At 41.9% G+C, this 20,329-nt stretch overlaps 1 protein-coding gene across 2 annotated transcripts in view; it reads left to right on the top strand.

The window, feature by feature from the left end:
• The window catches only part of LOC106573022 (reelin), a 318,605-nt gene that overhangs the window by 251,815 nt on the left and 46,461 nt on the right, over positions 1-20,329 (top strand). For both annotated transcript variants that reach the window (XM_045696831.1, XM_045696832.1), the window contains exons 45-48: positions 12,166-12,316; positions 14,352-14,486; positions 14,883-15,006; positions 15,421-15,670. In XM_045696831.1, coding sequence (XP_045552787.1) covers positions 12,166-12,316; positions 14,352-14,486; positions 14,883-15,006; positions 15,421-15,670 — 660 coding nt within the window. The remainder of the gene's footprint in view (positions 1-12,165; positions 12,317-14,351; positions 14,487-14,882; positions 15,007-15,420; positions 15,671-20,329) is intronic.

Below are 20,329 nucleotides of genomic sequence, written 5' to 3'. Positions count from 1 at the left end.
CGTAGTTTGTAGCGAGAAGAGTTGGAGAGGCTTGCACTTTCATCTGACCTACATTTTAGAGCCTTCTTTTTAGGAGTGGAACGATTTTCAGACGGAGACAAATATGGGTGATCAATATTTATTTATAGGAAATGTAGTAAACTATAGCCTGATCATATTTAGGATTTACATATCCTTGGAATGATAACAGCCCCGTGCTTTCCCCGCCCATGCAGGCTATAGCCTACTCTATTTAAATGAGAACACACGCGCACCTGATTTTGCACGTGGCTACAATGGGAAAGTAATTCTGCTTTGAAAGTTGATCAACTTGTAAACTCACTTTTGAGAAAACTGTCTTTCAATGTTTTGGTACTACTATTGGAGAGCACTTCTTTGTCTACAGTGGGGGGGAAAGTATTTGATCCCCTGCTGATTTTGTACGTTTGCCCACTGATAAAGAAAGGATCAGTCTATAATTTTAATGGTAGGTTTATTTGAACAGTGAGAGACAGAATAAAAACAAAAATATACAGAAAAACGCATGTCAAAAATGTTATAAAATTATTTGCATTTCAATGAGGGAAATAAGTATTTGACCCCCTCTCAATCAGAAAGATTTCTGGCTCCCAGGAGACTTTTATACAGGTAACGAGCTGAGATTACGAGCACACTCTTAAAGGGAGTACTCCTAACTGCAGCTTGTTACCTATAAAAAAGACACCTGTCCACAGAAGCAATCAATCAATCAGATTCCAAACTCTCCACCATGGCCAAGACCAAAGAGCTCTCCAAGGATGTCAGGGACAAGATTGTAGACCTACACAAGGCTGGAATGGGCTACAAGACCATCGCCAAGCAGCTTGGTGAGAAGGTGACAACATTTGGTGCGATTATTCGCAAATGGAAGAAACACAAAAGAACTGTCAATCTCCCTCGGCCTGGGGCTCCATGCAAGATCTCACCTCGTGGGGTTGCAATGATCATGAGAACGGTGAGGAATCAGTCCAGAACTACACGGGAGGATCTTGTCAATGATCTCAAGGCAGCTGGGACCATAGTCACCAAGAAAACAATTGGTAACACACTACGCCGTGAAGGACTCAAATCCTGCAGCGCCCGCAAGGTCCCCCTGCTCAAGAATACATATACATGCCCGTCTGAAGTTTGCCAATGAACATCGAAATGATTCAGAGGACAACTGGTGAAACTGTTGTGGTCAGATGAGACCAAAATGGAGCTCTTTGGCATCAACTCAACTCGCCGTGTTTGGAGGAGGAGGAATGCTGCCTATGACCCCAAGAACACTATCTCCACCGTCAAACATAGAGGTGGAAACATTATGCTAAGTGTTTTTCTGCTAAGGGGACAGGACAACTTCAACGCATCAAAGGGACGATGGACGGGGCCATGTACCATCAAACCCTCAGCCAGGGCATTTAAAATGGGTCGTGGAATGGTATTCCAGCATGACAATGACCCAAAACACACGGCCAAGGCAACAAAGGAGTGGCTCAAGAAGAAGCACATTAACCTCTCTGGGCTAGGTGGGACGTTTGCGTCCCACCCTAGTCAACAGCCAGTGGAATCCCGTGGCGCGATATTCAAATACCTTAGAAATGCTATTACTTCAATTTCTCAAACATATGACTATTTTACACCATTTTAAAGACAAGACTCTCGTTAATCTAACCACACTGTCCGATTTCAAAAAGGCTTTACAATGAAAGCAAAACATTAGATTATGTCAGCAGAGTACACAGCCAGAAATAATCAGACACCCATTTTTCAAGCTAGCATATAATGTCACAAAAACCAAAACCACAGCTAAATGCAGCACTAACCTTTGATGATCTTCATCAGATGACACTCCTAGGACATTATGTTATACAATACATGCATGTTTTCTTCATATTTATATCAAAAACCAGCTTTTTACATTACATTAGAATACTTTCTGAAAGCACTGTATTATGTGCATGCACTGTGTGAATCAGTAGAATGTGTATACTGTGTTGGAATCCTCACTCTTGTTCAGAAATCAGAAACCACACTGAAACCGACCCCCGACAAGCTGTCAGAGAAATTCCTCTAGCTGCTAGTTCTGGAACAGTGAAGTCGCTGACCAAGACATTCTGAAACCTGAGTTGTTGACCATTTATTTTTAAGTTCATTGTCAGCTCTCTGTTAAACATCATGTTTTTGCCATATTTGGCTAAGTAGTTTTCACCTGTCAGCTCTATAATCATCAGTTGTAGTGAGGAACCTTCCCATGTAGAACCAATAAAATGTATGGGCACTTTTGGGCCCACTCAGTGTATACAGTTGGCTGCATACACTGAGTATACAAAACATTAAGAACACCCGCTCTTTCCATCATATAGACTGACCAGGTGAATCCAGGTGAAAGCTATGATCCCTTATTGATGTCACTAGTTAAATCCACTTCAATCAGGGTAGGTGAAGGGGAAGAGACGGGTATAAGAAGAATTTGTAATTGAGACATGGATTGTGTGTGTGCAATTTATAGGGTGAATGGACAAGACAAAATATTTAAGTGTCTTGAATGGGATATGGTAGAAGGTTTTTCACGCTCAACAGTTTCCCGTGTGTATCAACAATGATCCACCACCCAAAGGACATCCAGCCAACTTGACACAACTGTGTGAAGCATTGGAGTCAACATGGGCCAGCATCCCCGTGGAACACTTTCGACAGCTTGTTGAGTCCATTCCCCAATGAATTGAGGCTGTTCTGAGGGGAAAAGTGGGGAAGGAGGTGCAATACTAACTTTTTTGGGATAGGGGGCAGTATTTTCACAGCCGGATAAAAAACGTACACGATTTAATCTGGTTACTACTCCTGCCCAGAAACTAGAATATGCATATAATTTGTATATTTGGTTAGAACACACACTACAGTGTCTAAAACTGTTTGAATGGTGTCTGTGAGTATAACAGAACTCATATGGCAGGCCAAAACCTGAGAAGATTCCATACAGGAAGTGCACAGTCTGACAATTTGTTGTCCTTCTGTTGCATCTCTATCAACATTACAGCATCTGTGCTGTAACGTGAGACTTTCTAAGGCTTCCATTGGCTCTCTAAAGCTGCCAGAAAGTGGAATGGGGTGTCTGCTGTCTCTGGGCAAAGTACAGCAGCAGAGTTTGTAAGTGGTCAGCCTGGGGACAGTGAGACTGGAGATGCGCGTTCACGAGACTTCTCAATTTTTTTCTTTCAGTCTTTGAATGAATACAACGTCGCCCGGTTGGAATATCATCGCTATTTTACGAGAAAAATAGCATAAAAATGAATTTTAAACAGCGTTTGACATGCTTCTAAGTACGTTAATGGAATATTTAGAATTTTTTTGTCACGAAATGCGCTCGCACGTTTCCCTTCAGATAGGGAGCTGAACGCACGAACAAAACGTAGGTATTTGGATATAACTATGGATTATTTGGAACCAAAACAACATTTGTTGTTGAAGTAGAAGTCCTGGGAGTGCATTCTGACGAAGAACAGCAAAGGTAATCCAATTTTTCTAATAGTAATTCTGAGTTTAGGTGACCCCGAAGTTGGCGGATGTCAAAGTAGCTAGCCGTGATGGCCGAGCTATGTACTCAGAATATTGCAAAATGTGCTTTCGCTGAAAAGCTATTTTAAAACCTCTTGGGGCTAGGGGGCAGTATTGAGAATTTTGAAAAAAATATGTACCCATTTTTAACTGCCTCCTATACCAACTCAGAAGCTAGAATATGCATATTATTGTTCAGGTTTGGATAGAAAACACTCTGCATTTTCTAAAACTGTTTGAATGGTGTCTGTAAGTATAACAGAACTCATATGGCAGTCAAAACCCTGAGACAAATTCTGACAGGAAGTGGATACCTGATGTGTTGAATTACCTTTAAGCCTATGCCATTGAAACACACAGGGGCTTATTAATTTTTGAGCACTTCCTATGGGTTCCACTAGATGTCACCAGTCTTTAGAAAGTGTTTTGAGTCTTATACTGTGAGAACTGAACGAACAAGAGCCTTGGAATGGTGATGGCCGATTAGACTCTTGCGCGAGTTCATGTTTGGTACTCTCGTTCCAAAACGTTTTAAAAGAGAATGCAAACATCCGCCTTGAATATTATTCATGTTCTGGTTAAAAAAGGCACTAATGATTTATGCTATACAACGTTTGACATGTTTGAACGAACGTAAATATATTTTTTCCCCTCGTTCATGACGAGAAGTCCGGCTGTCATAGATCATGTGCTAACAACACGGAGCTTTTTGGACATAAATTATGAGCTTTTTCGAACAAAACTACATTTGTTATGGACCTGGGATTCCTGGAAGTGACATCTGATGAAGAGAATCAAAGGTAATGGATTATTTACATAGTATTTTCGATTTTAGATCTCTCCAACATGGCGGTTAGTCTGTATTGCAAAGCGTATTTTTCTGGGCGCAGTGCTCAGATTATTGCAAAGTGTGATTTCCCAGTAAGGTTATTTTTAAATCTGTCAATCCGGTTGCGTTCAAGAGATGTAAATCAATAATTCTTTGAATGACAATATAATATTTTACCAATGTTTTCAAATAGTAATTATTTAATTTGTTGTGCTGCTTGACTGGCGGTTATTGGAGGGAAACGATTTCCTCAACATCAACGCCATAGTAAAACGCCGTTTTTGGATATAAATATGAACTTGATAGAACAAAAAATGCATGCATTGTCTAACATAATCTCCTAGGAGTGTCATCTGAGGGAGATTGTCAAAGGTTAGTGCATCATTTTAGCTGGTTTTCTGCTTCTGGTGACACCTGTCTTTGAATTGACAAAACATTACACACAGCTATTGTCAATGTACTCTCCTAACATAATCTAACTTTATGCTTTTGCCGTAAAGCCTTTTTGAAATCGGACAACGTGGTTAGATTAAGGAGATGTTTATCTTTCAAAGGGTGTAAGATAGTTGTATGTTTGAGAAATTTGAATTATGACATTTAATTGTTTTCAAATTTGGCGGTCTTGATATTTCACCTGTTGTTGATTGGGTGTACCAGGGGTGGGACACTTGCGTCCCACATAGCCCATAGAGGTTAATGCAACCACTGGGACAGATTTCAAAACAGCTTCACGGGGAAAGCACACTTTGCAATTATCTGAGTACTGCGGTCAGAAAACAATACAGATACCCACCATTTTGGAGTCATCTAAAATCATAAATAGCATTATAAATAGTCACTTACCTTTGATGATCTTCATCAGAATGCACTCCTAGGAATCCCAGGTCAACAATAAATGTTGTTTTGTTTGTTAAAGTCCATAATTTAAGTCCTCTTTGTTCCAAATGTAGGAAGCTTGCCGAAAATTTCCCAACGAAAAGTAAAAAAAAAGTTACATTTACATTCGTAGAAACATGTCAAACGATGTGTAGCATCAATCTTTAGGGCCTTTTTAACATAAAAGTTCAATAATATTCCAACCGGACGATTCAATTGTCTTCAAAAATGTAATGGACACAGCTACCTCTCACATGAATGAGCGCAATTGAGGCCATGTCCTTTCCTGAGTCAACAACTTCCAACTTCCTTTGTTCGCTCTCTGTTCACCATAGAAGCCTCAAACAACTTTCTAAAGACTGTTGACATCTAGTGGAAGCCTTCGGAAGTGCAAAATGAACCCTAAGTCACTGTATACTGAATAGGCCCAGTCTTGGAAAAACTACAAACCACTTCCTGGTTGGATTTTATCTCATGTTTTTGCCTGCCATATGAGTTATGGAATACTCACAGATGTCATTCAAACAGTTTTAGAGTGTTTTCTATCCAAAGCCACTAATAATATGCATATCCTACGTTCTGAGCCCGAGTAGTAGGCAGTTTAATTTGGGCGCGTCATTCATCCAAATTTCCAAATACTGCCCCCTGTCACTAAAAAGTTAACCTGTTGAGGACAGACGTTCCGCTAGCGGAACCCCTAGCCAACAGCCAATGGCATTGCACGGCGTGAAATACAAAGCCAACTAAAATACCACAATTAAATTTTCTCAAACAATCAACTATTTTACACCATTTTAAAGATAAGACTCTCGTTAATCTAACCACATTGTCCGATTTCAAACAGGCTTTACAACGAAAGCAAAACATTCGATTGTTAGCAGAGTACATAGACACAAATAATCACTCAGCCATTTTCAAAGCAAGCATATATGTCACATAAACCCAAACCACAGCTAAAGGCAGCACTAACATTTGATGATATTCATCAGATGACACTCCTATGACATTATGTTATACAGTACATGCATATTTTGTTCAATCAAGTTCATATTTATATCAAAAACCTGCTTTTTACATTAGCATGTGATGTTCAGAACTAGCATACCCACCGAAAACTTCCGCTGAATTTACTAAATTACTCATGATAAACGTTGACAATATACATAACAATTATTTTAAGAATTATAGATACAGAACTCCTTTATGCAATCGCTGTGTCAGATTTTATTAACCTCTCTGGGCTAGGCGGGACGAATTCGTCCCACCTACGTAACAGCCACTTGAAGCCTGTGGCGCGATTTTCAAAACCTTAAAAATCCTATTACTTCAATTTCTCAAACATATGACTATTTTACAGCTATTTAAAGACAAGACTCTCGTTAATCTAACCACACTGTCCGATTTCAAAAAGGCTTTACAACGAAAGCAAAACATTAGATTATGTCAGCAGAGTACCAAGCCAGAAATAATCAGACACCCATTTTTCAAGCTAGCATATAATGTCACAAATACCCAGAAGACAGCTAAATGCAGCACTAACCTTTGATGATCTTCATCAGATGACAACCCTAGGACATTATGTTATACAATACATGCATGTTTTGTTCAATCAAGTTCATATTTATATCAAAAAACAGCTTTTTACATTAGCATGTGACGTTCAGAACTAGCATACCCCCCGCAAACTTCCGGGGAATTCGCTAACATTTTACTAAATTACTCACGATAAACGTTCACAAAAAGCATAACAATTATTTTAAGAATTATAGATACAGACCTCCTCTATGCACTCGATATGTCCGATTTTAAAATAGCTTTTTGGTGAAAGCACATTTTGCAATATTCTAAGTACATAGCCCAGGCATCACGGGCTAGCTATTTAGACACCCGGCAAGTTTAGCACTCACCATAATCATATTTACTATTATAAAAGTTTGATTACCTTTTGTTGTCTTCGTCAGAATGCACTCCCAGGACTGCTACTTCAACAACAAATGTTGGTTTGGTCCAAAATAATCCATCGTTATATCTGAATAGCGGCCTTTTGTTCGTGCGTTCCAGACACTATCCGAAATGGTAAAGAAGGGTCGTGCGCATGGCGCAATTCCTGACAAAAAAAATCTAAAAATTCCATTACCGTACTTCGAAGCATGTCAACCGCTGTTTAAAATCAATTTTTACGCCATTTTTCTCGTAGAAAAGCGATAATATTCCGACCGGGAATCTCCTTTTCGGCAAACAGAGGAAAAAATCACAAAGGCGGGGGCGGTCAGGTCACGCGCCTAAGCCCAGAGTCCCTTGATCGGCCACTTGAGAAAGGCGATAATGTGTTTCAGCCTGGGGCTGGGATGACGACATTCAGGTTTTTCCCGGGCTCTGAGCGCCTATGGACGACGTAGGAAGTGTCACGTTAGAGCAGAGATCCTTAGTAAAAGATAGAGATGGAAAAGAAGTTCAAGAAATGGTCAGACAGGCCACTTCCTGTAAAGGAATCTCTCAGGTTTTGACCTGCCATTTGAGTTCTGTTATACTCACAGACACCATTCAAAGAGTTTTAGAAACTTTAGGGTGTTTCCTATCCATATGTAATAAGTATATGCATATTCTAGTTACTGGGTAGGAGTGGTAACCAGATTAAATCGGGTATGTTTTTTATCCAGCCGTGTCAATACTGCCCCCTAGCCCTAACAGGTTAAAGATACACTTCTCCTGAATCTAACCACATTGTCCGATTTAAGAAGGCTTTACGGCAATAGCAAAACATTAGATTATGTTAGGACAGTGCCCAGATTAAATCGGGTACGTTTTTTATCCGGCCGTGCAAATACTGCCCCCTATCCCCAACAGGTTAATGGAGATATTGCCTGATATTGCCTGTTATAACTATGGTTGAGGGATTGGAATATAATATTTTAGTCATATTAATGAAATTGGAGACAATTCCCACATGTTCCAAGACAGATCAGCGATATGACCATTTTAAACCTGTTAGGGCTAGGGGGCAGCATTTGCACGTCTGGATAAAAAAATGTACCCGATTTAATCTGGTTACTAATCCTACCCAGTAACTAGAATATGCATATACTTATTATATATGGATAGAAAACACTCTAAAGTTTCTAAAACTGTTTGAATGGTGTCTGTGAGTATAACAGAACTCATTTGGCAGGCAAAACCCTGAGACATTTTCTGACAGGAAGTGGATACCTGATGTGTTGTATTACCTTTAAACCTATCCCATTGAAAAACACAGGGGCTGAGGAATATTTTGGCACTTCCTATTGCTTCCACTAGATGTCACCAGCCTTTACAAAGTGTTTTGAGTCTTCTGGATGGAGATCTGACCGAACAAGAGCCATGGAACGATGATGTCCCATTAGACACCTGGCGCGCGAGTTCATGTTGGGTACCCTCGTTCCAATACGTTATAAAAGAGTATGCATTCGTCCACCTTGAATATTATTCATGTTCTGGTTAAAAAAGGCCCTAATGATTTATGCTATACAACGTTTGACATGTTTGAACGAACGTTAATATATTTTTTCCCCTCGTTCATGACGAGAAGTCCGGCTGGCTTAGATCATGTGCTAACAAGACGGAGATTTTTGGACATAAATGATGAGCTTTTTTGAACAAAACTACATTCGTTATGGACATGTGATACCTGGAAGTGACATCTGATGAAGAGAATCAAAGGTAATGGATTATTTACATAGTATTTTCGATTTTAGATCTCCCCAACATGACGTCTAGTCTGTATCGCAACGCGTATTTTTCTGGGCGCAGTGCTCAGATTATTGCAAAGTGTGATTTCCCAGTAAGGTTATTTTTAAATCTGGCAAGTTGATTGCGTTCAAGAGATGTAAATCTATAATTCTTTAAATGACAATATAATATTTTACCAATGTTTTCTAATTTTAATTATTTAATTTGTGACGCTGACTTGACTGCCGGTTATTGGAGGGAAACGATTTCCTCAACATCAATGCCATAGTAAAACGCTGTTTTTGGATATAAATATGAACTTGATAGAACTAAAAATGCATGCATTGTCTAACATAATGTCCTAGGAGTGTCATCTGATGGAGATTGTAAAAGGTTAGTGCATCATTTTAGCTGGTTTTATGGTTTTGGTGACCCTGTCTTTGAATTGACAAAACATTACACACAACTCTTGTAAATGTACTGTCCTAACATACTCTAAATTTATGCTTTCGCCGTAAAACCTTTTTGAAATCGTAAAACGTGGTTAGATTAAGGAGATGTTTATCTTTCAAAGGGTGTAAAATAGTTGTATGTTTGAAAAATTTGAATTTTGACATTTATTTGGATTCAAATTTGCCGCTCTTGAAATGCACCTGCTGTTGATGGAGTGCACCACGGGTGGCACGCTAGCGTCCCACCTAGCCCATAGAGGTCTATTTGAAAGCTTTTTCTTCATCAAGAGATAATACAGCCCAAGGAGCTGTTTTTTCTAATGACGCATCTGTATAAGATATGTAATGGTCGACGGAGGTTATCCGAAGAAAAAAGCTTTTTAACAAACCTGCTTTGGTCCGTGTAGATCTATTTGGGTAAGTCTCGAGACGGCAAGACAACATTTTGACAAACAGTTTAATATCTGTGTTTATCATAGATGGGGGCGATAGTAAAAACATTGGGTGGCATCCTGTTCATTGAGAGAGATTTGGTCTCCTCTGTTGAGAGGAGTGTTCTTAATTTTTTGGTCTGGCTTGATGTGGATTTACAATCAGAGGTGTACAGTTCTTTATACTGTGTAAGCGGGAGAATCATTGACTGATTAATTTGGGCTCTGATAATAATTTGCCTGTTTCTGCTTCAATAGTTGCTATACTTTTTGAATTTTTGAATTTAAGCTTTATTTAACTAGGTAAGTCAGTTAAAAACAATTTCTTATTTACAATGACGGCCTACCCCGGCCAAACCCGGACCAATTGTGCACCGCCATATGGGACTCCCAATCACAGCCGGATGTGATACAGCATGGATTTGAACCAGGGACTGTAGTGATGCCTCTTGCACTGAGATGCAGTGCCTTAGACCGCTGCACCACTCGAGAGCTAATTGGTAATTACTGCGTAGAATGTTGGCCAGTAAACGACTGGGACAATTACCATGGAAGAAATGGTTGAGTCTTACACGATGGGTGGTAAATTATGCTTTCTGTCTAATCAATAAATTAAGTTCTGTCTTGACTTTGGAAAGAGTAATAGCTACCTGGTCTGAAAAATGTGTTTGATGGGAACACTAACACAGTTAACATTGACTGACTTTGTATTGATCATCATGAATTTATTTATTTGATTTTCAAATCGATCACAGAATGTAGGATTTTGTAATAATCAACAGTTGAAATGCCATCTTTTGACTCTTAGGAGATTCTGACATTTTAAGTTGGCAGTAGTAAGCGTGGTGGTCAGACAAGCTTATTATGTTGAATTTCTATTTTCTTGATTAAAGAAGACAGAGGTGTAAATAATGTATGAAATCGGAAGTGTACTCTTTTGCTTTAGGATCGTGTGCTCGCCAGGCCTCAGAGAGTATATCCTGAAAAGCCTTGGTTGCATATGGATTGTAGTTGGTCTAATTCAATTTTTTCCTGCATGCCCAAAATGGCATTCATGTCTGTTCCAATAAACGGAATTCAGTTATTTCTAACAATATGCAGTTCAGAGAATTGAAAAACCTGGGTTCATATGAATTTGGAGCATACACATTAAAAAAGGCCATTTTCTTTCCATTATGGAAACATTGAAGGATAGTGATTCTGCCTTTGTGGTCTTCACTTTTACCCAAAATGGTAATTTTGAGTTTCTTATCTATCATTATGATTACACCTTTAGTTTAATTTGGGGTTGATGAAAAAGCAACCTATTTGTGTATCCTTTTTGTGTTTCTTGGAACATTGCTACAGTATATCAGTATGGTTTCTTGGTAGGATATCAAGACAGCTGGAATATTTAATAGGAGAGTTTACACTTTCAAATTCCAAGAGAGAATAGCTAGCATTGCCATCATTTTAAATAAAATAATGTACTATTAATGATGTAATTGTTATCTTTAGTTTTAATAAGCCCATGGATCTGAAACCAAAAGCAGGACCCACAGGGAGTGATTCTGTTTTCTTTTTTAGGAGATTGATTTCCCCTTCTAGCTTAGTTCGCGCTTTTTGGAGTCAGCCCTCTGTCACATTGTCCACTGTCTCAAACTTTTACACTTTAGTTGAGGAGGAATCCACTTCAGAAGTGAGCAGTGCAAGAGATTCATTTATCAGTTTTAATTGCAAGTCGAGGGCAAAGCTAATTTCCTCACAAACAATCTCTCAGATAGTATTGGCTAAATCGTTCTATTGTTGGGTATTGAGAGCTGTCATGTTCCCACAGGTGAATGATGAATTTACAGAATATTCAAGCTACTGGAGCGAAATAGACCTGCTATTGTTCCTTGTAAAACAGTGAATGTCTCACACCTTAATGTGTTGCTATATGTTGACATTTACTTGAAAATAAGTCTGATAATTCATAGTTATTTTGCAAAAGAAAAAGCCACTAGAAAGCCACACGTTTTCAATGCATGCCACCTTTTAACTTGCTTTTATAATAAACGAATGTGTTAACAGTGTTATATATTACTTTCTAGGGCACAACATGTGCTGTAAAAGTAGCTAGAATTCATAAATCCCAGTATAGGCAATTATCTCAATCAATTAAAAAATGATTCCTTTCTGGTGCTCCTAAATTTCATGTGATACTCCTAACTTTTTAAAGTTGAGAGCACCAGTGCTACCAATGAACATTTTTAATTTGTATGCCTGTGTGTGCGTTTTTGTGTGTTTGTTGTGCATGCTTGTGTGCATGCCTGCTTGCCCTTGTGTGTGTGTACAGGAGGGGCGGTGGATACTGACCGGTTTAGGCTGCTGAGTGGAGGGAAACCTAGCAGGAAATGTGGTATCATGTCCAGTGGGAACCACCTGTTCTTCAGCGAGGACGGCCTTCGCATGCTGGTCACCAACGACATGGACCTTTCCAACGCAAGGTACCATTTTGTGTGTGTGTGTGTGTGTGTGTGTGTGTGTGTGTGTGTGTGTGTGTGTGTGTGTGTGTGTGTGTGTGTGTGTGTGTGTGTGTGTGTGTGTGTGTGTGTGCGTTTGAAGGTTTTTAACTGATAGCTGTGCTACTGAGGCCCTCTAATGGTGAGTTGAGGTGGCATAATGTATTTAACCCTATTAGAAAACCTGGTCCTCACTTCTCAAGTGGAATGGTCCTCACATGGATAGTAAAATGTGTATGTGTGAGCTAAGTATAACCATTTGAATTTAGACGAAAAGAGAAAGAAGTGTATTTTCTCAAGACACACTTACACACACACACATTGATATATGTACATATATTTATTAATGTGCATTATAATTATATATACAGTTGAAGTCGGAAGTTTAGATACGCCTTAGCCAAGTACATTTAAACTCAGTTTTTCACAATTCCTGACAATTAATCCTAGTAAAAAATTCCCTATCTTAGGTCAGTTAGGATCACCACTTTATTTTAAGAATATGAAATGTCAGAATAATAGTAGAGAGAATGATTTATTTCAGCTTTTATTTCTTTCATCACATTCCCAGTGGGTCAGAAGTTTACATACACAGAATTAGTATTTGGTATTATTGCCTTTAAATTGTTTAACTTGGGTCAAACATTTCGGGTAGCCTTCCACAAGCATCCCACAATAAGTTGGGTGAAATTTGGCCCATACCTCCTGACAGAGCTGGTGTAACTGAGTCAGGTTTGTAGGCCTCCTTGCTCGCACACGCTTTTTCAGTTCTGCCTACACGTTTTCTATAGGATTGAGGTCAGGGCTTTGTGATGGCCACTCCAATACCTTGACTTTGTTGTCCTTAAGCCATTTTGCCACAACTTTGGAAGTATGCTTGGGGTCATTGTCCATTTGGAAGACCCATTTGCAAACAAGCTTTAACTTCCTGACTGATGTCTTGGGATGTTGCTTCAATATATCAACTTAATTTTCCTGCCTCATTATGCCATCTATTTTGTGAAGTTGACCAGTCCGTCCTGCAGCAAAGCACCCCTACAACATCATGCTGCCACCCCCGTGCTTCACGGTTGGGATGGTGTTCTTCGGCTTGCAAGCCTCACCCTTATTCCTCCAAACATAACAAAGGGTCATAATGGCCAAACAGTTCTATTTTGTTTCATCAGACCAGAGGACATTTCTCCAAAAAGTACAATCTTTGTCCCCATGTGCAGTTGCAAACCGTAGTCTGGCTTTTTTATGGCGGTTTTGGAGCAGTGGCCTCTTCCTTGCTGAGCGGCCTTTCAGGTTATGTCGATATAGGACTCGTTTTACTGTGGATATAGATACTTTTGTACCTGTTTCCTCCAGCATCTGAACAAGGTCCTTTGCTGTTGTTCTGGGACTGATTTTCACTTTTCGCACCAAAGTACGTTCATCTCTAGGAGACAGAACGCGTCTCCTTCCTGAGCGGTATGAGGGCAGCGTGGTCCCATGGTGTTTATACTTGCGTACTATTGTTTGTACAGATGAGCGTGGTACCTTCAGGTGTTTGGACATTGCTCCCAAGGATGAACCAGACTTGTGGAGGTCTACAATTGTTTTTCTGAGGTCTTGGCTGATGTCTTTTGATTTTCCCATGATATCAAGCAAAGAGGCACTGAGTTTGAAGGTTGGCCTTGAAATACATCCACAGGTACACCTCTAATTGATTCGAATGATGTCAATTTGCCTATCAGAAGCTTCTAAAGCCATGACATAATTTTCTGGAATTTTCCAAGCTGTTTAAAGGCACAGTCAACTTAGTGTATGTAAACTTCTGACCCCCTGGAATTGTGCTACAGTGAAATATAAGTGAAATAATCTGTTTGTGACAATTTTTGGAAAAATGACTTGTGTCATGCACAAAGTAGATGTCCTGACAGACTTGCCAAAACTATAGTTCGTTAACAAGAAATGTGTGGAGTGGTTGAAAACAAGTTTTAATGACTACAACCTAAGTGCATGTAAACTTCCGACTTCAACTGTATATATTTTGCAGGTTTATTCAGTTCTTCCTGCGTCTGGGCTGTGGTAAGGCCTCCCCAGACCCCCGCTCCCAGCCTGTCCTGCTCCAGTTCTCTGTAGACGGGGCTCTGACCTGGGGCCTGCTGCAGGACTTCTTCTTCTCCAACAGGTTAGCATAACTCTCACTGTACATCATATCAGGATAAGGTAAGACCCAGATGCAGACTGTGTCGAGAAAAAGAGAGCGTGGGAAAAGACAGGAGCTAACAGGACAAATGCTGTTAAGCTTGACAAACAAGACCATCCGACAACAGACAAACAGAAAACACAGGTATAACTACATAGGGGACAATGGGGATAATGGGGAGGATGGGCGATACCTGGAGGGGGGGTGGAGACATTCACAAAGACTGGTGACACACAAAGTACAGTGACACATCACTGTACTTTAAATGTTGTTTTGTGTTATACTGACATGCTTTATGACGCAAAAAATGATTTACTAATGGATACAATAAATCATTACCTTCATCATAATCATCATCAACTTCCTCTTCTCCAACAGCAGTAACCAGGCTCGCTTCGTAGCCCTGGAGATCCCTCTGCGTGCCCGTACCTCCGCCACGCGCCTACGCTGGTGGCAGCCCTCTGAGAATGGACACTTCTACAGTCCATGGGTTATTGACCAGGTGAAACACCTTACCTACATCTATCTATCACTCCAGTGCTAATTTGCTAAATTGTAATTACTTCGCTACTATTTATTGCCTTACTTCCTCACGCCATTTGCACACACTGTATATAGACTTAATTTTTTTCTATTGTGTTATTGACTGTACGCTTTATTCCATGTGTAACTCTGTGTTGTTGTTTGTGTCGCACTGCTTTGCTTTATCTTGGCCAGGTCGCAGTTGTAAATGAGAACTTGTTCTCAACTAGCTTACCTGGTTAAATAAAGGTGAAATATATATATATATATATATATATATATATATATAAAATATATGTTCATCCAATTATTCATCCATCCTTCAATCTGGCCATCTTTATCAATATACAGTATCACGCATATGACATGAACCTATGTCTCTCTACTCTGCCAGGTGGTGGTGGGTGGCAGTGCCAGTGGCTGGGGTCCTTTAGAAGATGACTTCTCCTCTATGGATGGGCGTTCCTGGCTGCTCCACCCCGGGGGTACCCGCATGCCCGTGTGTGGTTCTGACGGGGCGGCCTTCGCTTTCATAGAGAAGTCCAACACGCGCTACGCTGTCACCACAGACATCAGCCTGGGACAGGATGCTTTCATACAGTTTGATTTCTCAGCTTCATGCTCTGTCACAAACTCTTGCTACGGTGAGCCACAAAATATATACATTTGACAGGTTGTCTATGTAAGTAAGAATATGTTACATTTATTATGTCAAGGTAGTCAGAGAATAGTTTTATAAGAAAAGTAGGTAAAAATGTGAGCATTCAGAATTGCTGTTGATTTCTGTTTTCGCTGTTATTAATGTTCCCTGGCTATGCTTTCTAGGTAAGTGAGGTCGGGCACTGATGTTGGGTGATTAGGCCTGGCTCGCAGTTGTCTTTCCAATTCATCCCAAAGGTGTTCAATGGGGTTGAGGTCAGGGCTCTGTCTAGGCCAGTCAAGTTTTTACATACCGATCTCGACAAACCATTTCTGAACCTAGTTTTGTAAACGGGGGCATTGTCATGCTGAAACAGGAAAGGGCCTTCCCCAAACTGTTGACACATAGTTGGAAGCACAGAATCGTCTAGAATGTCATTGTATGCTGTAACGTAAAATGTCCCTTTCTGGAACTAAGTGGCATAGCCCGAACCATAAAAAACATTCCATACCATTATTCCTCCTCCACCAAACTTTACAGTTGGCACTATGCATTGGGGCAGGTAGCGTTCTCCTGGCATCTGGCAAATTATTAACTAGAGAGGTTAGAAAATGAGGCTGTGGAGGGATTCTAATTGTGGATTTTAAAGAAAACATGAATCATCAGCATACAATGACCCCTTTGCTTTAAGCCCTGGATTTCTAATCCTTTAATATTATTGTTGGATCTAATTTTAACAGCTAACATTTCGATGGCAATAATACATAGATATGCCAATATTGGACAACCTTGTTTTACTCCTCTTGACAGTCTAAAACTTTCTGAGATGTAGCCATTATTTACTATTTTACACCTAGGCGTACTATACATAACTTTAACCAATTTTATAAGAGATTCTCCAAAAATGAAATATTCCAGGCATTTATATATATAAACTCCAGTCGTACTTTATCAAAGGCCTTTTCAAAGTCAACTATGAATACCAGGCCTGGTTTCCCCGATATTTCAAAGTGTTCTATTGTTTCCAGTACTTGTCTTATATTAACTCCAATGAATCGTCCATGTAAAAAAACCTGTCTGATTAGGATGAATAATATCCGACAATACCTTTTAAATTCTATTCTAAGCTAGAATTTTTGCATCACAACACTGAAGTGTAAGAGGCCTCCAATTTTTTAAATGGACTGAATCTTTATATTTACCACTTGGATCCTGTTTCAGTAATAATGAAATCAGACCTTCTTGTTGAGTGTCTGATAATCTACAATTTATATAGGAGTGGGTAAAACATGCTAATAACGGTCCCCTGAGTATGTCAAAAAAGGTTTGGTATACTTCCACTGATATGCCATCCAGCCCTGGAGTTTTCCCAGCCTTAATGGCTTTAATTGCATCAAGAAGTTCCTCCATACATTTACATTTACATTTAAGTCATTTAGCAGACGCTCTTATCCAGAGCGACTTACAAATTGGTGCATTCACCTTATGATATCCAGTGGAACAACCACTTTACAATAGTACATCGATATCTTTTTTTTTTGGGGGGTTAGAAGGATTACTTTATCCTATCCCAGGTATTCCTTAAAGAGGTGGGGTTTCAGGTGTCTCCGGAAGGTGGTGATTGACTCCGCTGTCCTGGCGTCGTGAGGGAGCTTGTTCCACCATTGGGGTGCCAGAGCAGCGAACAGTTTTGACTGGGCTGAGCGGGAACTGTGCTTCCTCAGAGGTAGGGAGGCGAGCAGGCCAGAGGTGGATGAACGAAGTGCCCTTGTTTGGGTGTAGGGCCTGATCAGAGCCTGAAGGTACGGAGGTGCCGTTCCCCTCACAGCTCCGTAGGCAAGCACCATGGTCTTGTAGCGGATGCGAGCTTCAACTGGAAGCCAGTGGAGAGAGCGGAGGAGCGGGGTGACGTGAGAGAACTTGGGAAGGTTGAACACCAGACGGGCTGCGGCGTTCTGGATGAGTTGTAGGGGTTTAGTGGCACAGGCAGGGAGCCCAGCCAACAGCGAGTTGCAGTAATCCAGGCGAGAGATGACAAGTGCTTGGATTAGGACCTGCGCCGCTTCCTGTGTGAGGCAGGGTCGTACTCTGAGAATGTTGTAGAGCATGAACCTACAGGATCGGGTCACCGCCTTGATGTTAGTGGAGAACGACAGGGTGTTGTCCAGGGTCACGCCGAGGCTCTTAGCACTCTGGGAGGAGGACACAAGGGAGTTGTCGACCGTGATGGCGAGATCATGGAACGGGCAGTCCTTCCCCGGGAGGAAGAGCAGCTCTGTCTTGCCGAGGTTCAGCTTGAGGTGGTGATCCGTCATCCACACTGATATGTCTGCCAGACATGCAGAGATGCGATTCGCCACGTGGTTGTCAGAAGGGGGAAAGGAGAAGATTAATTGTGTGTCGTCTCCATAGCAATGATAGGAGAGACCATGTGAGGATATGACAGAGCCAAGAGACTTGGTGTATAGCGAGAATAGGAGAGGGCCTAGAACAGAGCCCTGGGGGACACCAGTGGTGAGAGCACGTGGTGCGGAGACAGATTCTCGCCACGCCACCTGGTAGGAGCGACCTGTCAGGTAGGACGCAATCCAAGCATGGGCCGCGCCGGAGATGCCCAGCTCGGAGAGGGTGGAGAGGAGGATCTGATGGTTCACAGTATCAAAGGCAGCAGATAGGTCTAGAAGGATGAGAGCAGAGGAGAGAATTAGCTTTAGCAGTGCGGAGAGCCTCCGTGACACAGAGAAGAGCAGTCTCAGTTGAATGCCCAGTCTTGAAACCTGACTGATTAGGATCAAGAAGGTCATTCTGAGAGAGATAGCAAGAGAGCTGGCCAAGGACGGCACGTTCAAGAGTTTTGGAGAGAAAAGAAAGAAGGGATACTGGTCTGTAGTTGTTGACATCGGAGGGATCGAGTGTAGGTTTTTTCAGAAGGGGTGCAACTCTCGCTCTCTTGAAGACGGAAGGGACGTAACCAGCGGTCAAGGATGAGTTGATGAGCGAGGTGAGGTAGGGGAGAAGGTCTCCGGAAATGGTCTGGAGAAGAGAGGAGGGGATAGGGTCAAGTGGGCTGGTTGTTGGGCGGCCGGCCGTCACAAGACGCGAGATTTCATCTGGAGAGAGAGGGGAGAAAGAGGTCAAAGCACAGGGTAGGGCAGTGTGAGCAGGACCAGCGGTGTCGTTTGACTTAGCAAACGAGGATCGGATGTCGTCAACCTTCTTTTCAAAATGGTTGACGAAGTCATCCGCAGAGAGGGAGGAGGGGGGAGGGGGAGGAGGATTCAGGAGGGAGGAGAAGGTAGCAAAGAGCTTCCTAGGGTTAGAGGCAGATGCTTGGAATTTAGAGTGGTAGAAAGTGGCTTTAGCAGCAGAGACAGAAGAGGAAAATGTAGAGAGGAGGGAGTGAAAGGATGCCAGGTCCGCAGGGAGGCGAGTTTTCCTCCATTTCCGCTCGGCTGCCCGGAGCCCTGTTCTGTGAGCTCGCAGTGAGTCGTCGAGCCACGGAGCAGGAGGGGAGGACCGAGCCGGCCTGGAGGATAGGGGACAGAGAAAATCAAAGGATGCTGAGAGGGAGGAGAGGAGGGTTGAGGAGGCAGAATCAGGAGATAGGTTGGAGAAGGTTTGAGCAGAGGGAAGAGATGATAGGATGGAAGAGGAGAGAGTAGCGGGAGAGAGAGAGCGAAGGTTGGGATGGCGCAATACCATCCGAGTAGGGGCAGAGTGATAAGTGTTGGATGAGAGCGAGAGGGAAAAGGATATAAGGTAGTGGTCAGAGACTTGGAGGGGAGTTGCAATGAGATTAGTGGAAGAACAGCATCTAGTAAAGATGAGGTCAAGCGTATTGCCTCCCTTGTGAGTAGGGGGGGAAGGTGAGAGGGTGAGGTCAAAAGAGGAGAGGAGTGGAAAGAAGGAGGCAGAGAGGAATGAGTCAAAGGTAGACGTGGGGAGGTTAAAGTCACCCAGAACTGTGAGAGGTGAGCCATCCTCAGGAAAGGAACTTATCAAGGCGTCAAGCTCATTGATGAACTCTCCAAGGGAACCTGGAGGGCGATAAATGATAAGGATGTTTTAAGCTTGAAAGGGCTGGTAACTGTGACAGCATGGAATTCAAATGAGGAGATAGACAGATGGGTCAGGGGAGAAAGAGAGAATGTCCACTTGGGAGAGATGAGGATTCCAGTGCCACCACCCCGCTGGCTCGATGCTCTAGGGGTATGCGAGAACACGTGGGCAGACGAGGAGAGAGCAGTAGGAGTAGCAGTGTTATCTGTGGTAATCCATGTTTCCGTCAGCGCCAGGAAGTCTAGGGACTGGAGGGTTGCATAGGCTGAGATGAACTCAGCCTTGTTGGCCACAGACCGGCAGTTCCAGAGGCTGCCGGAGATCTGGAGAGAAACTGAAATGTTCCACCCACACAGTCAGTGTGGTGAAGAAGGCGCAACATCACCTCTTCAACCTCAGGAGGCTGAAGAAATTTGGCTACAACCCTCACAAACTTTTACAGATGCACAATTGAGAGCATCCTGTTGGGCTGTATCACCGCCTGGTACGGCAACAGCACCGCCCACAACCGCAAAGCTCTCCAAAGGGTGGTGCGGTCACCGGGGGCAAACTACCTGCCCTCCAGGACATATATAGCACCCTATGTCACAGGAAGGCCAAAAAC

Source organism: Salmo salar, chromosome ssa16 (genome assembly GCF_905237065.1).
Source record: "Salmo salar chromosome ssa16, Ssal_v3.1, whole genome shotgun sequence".
Classification (NCBI taxonomy): Eukaryota; Metazoa; Chordata; class Actinopteri; order Salmoniformes; family Salmonidae; genus Salmo; species Salmo salar.
The sequence above is the reverse complement of the archived record's forward strand: the minus strand, read 5'-3'. Positions and strand labels throughout refer to the sequence as shown.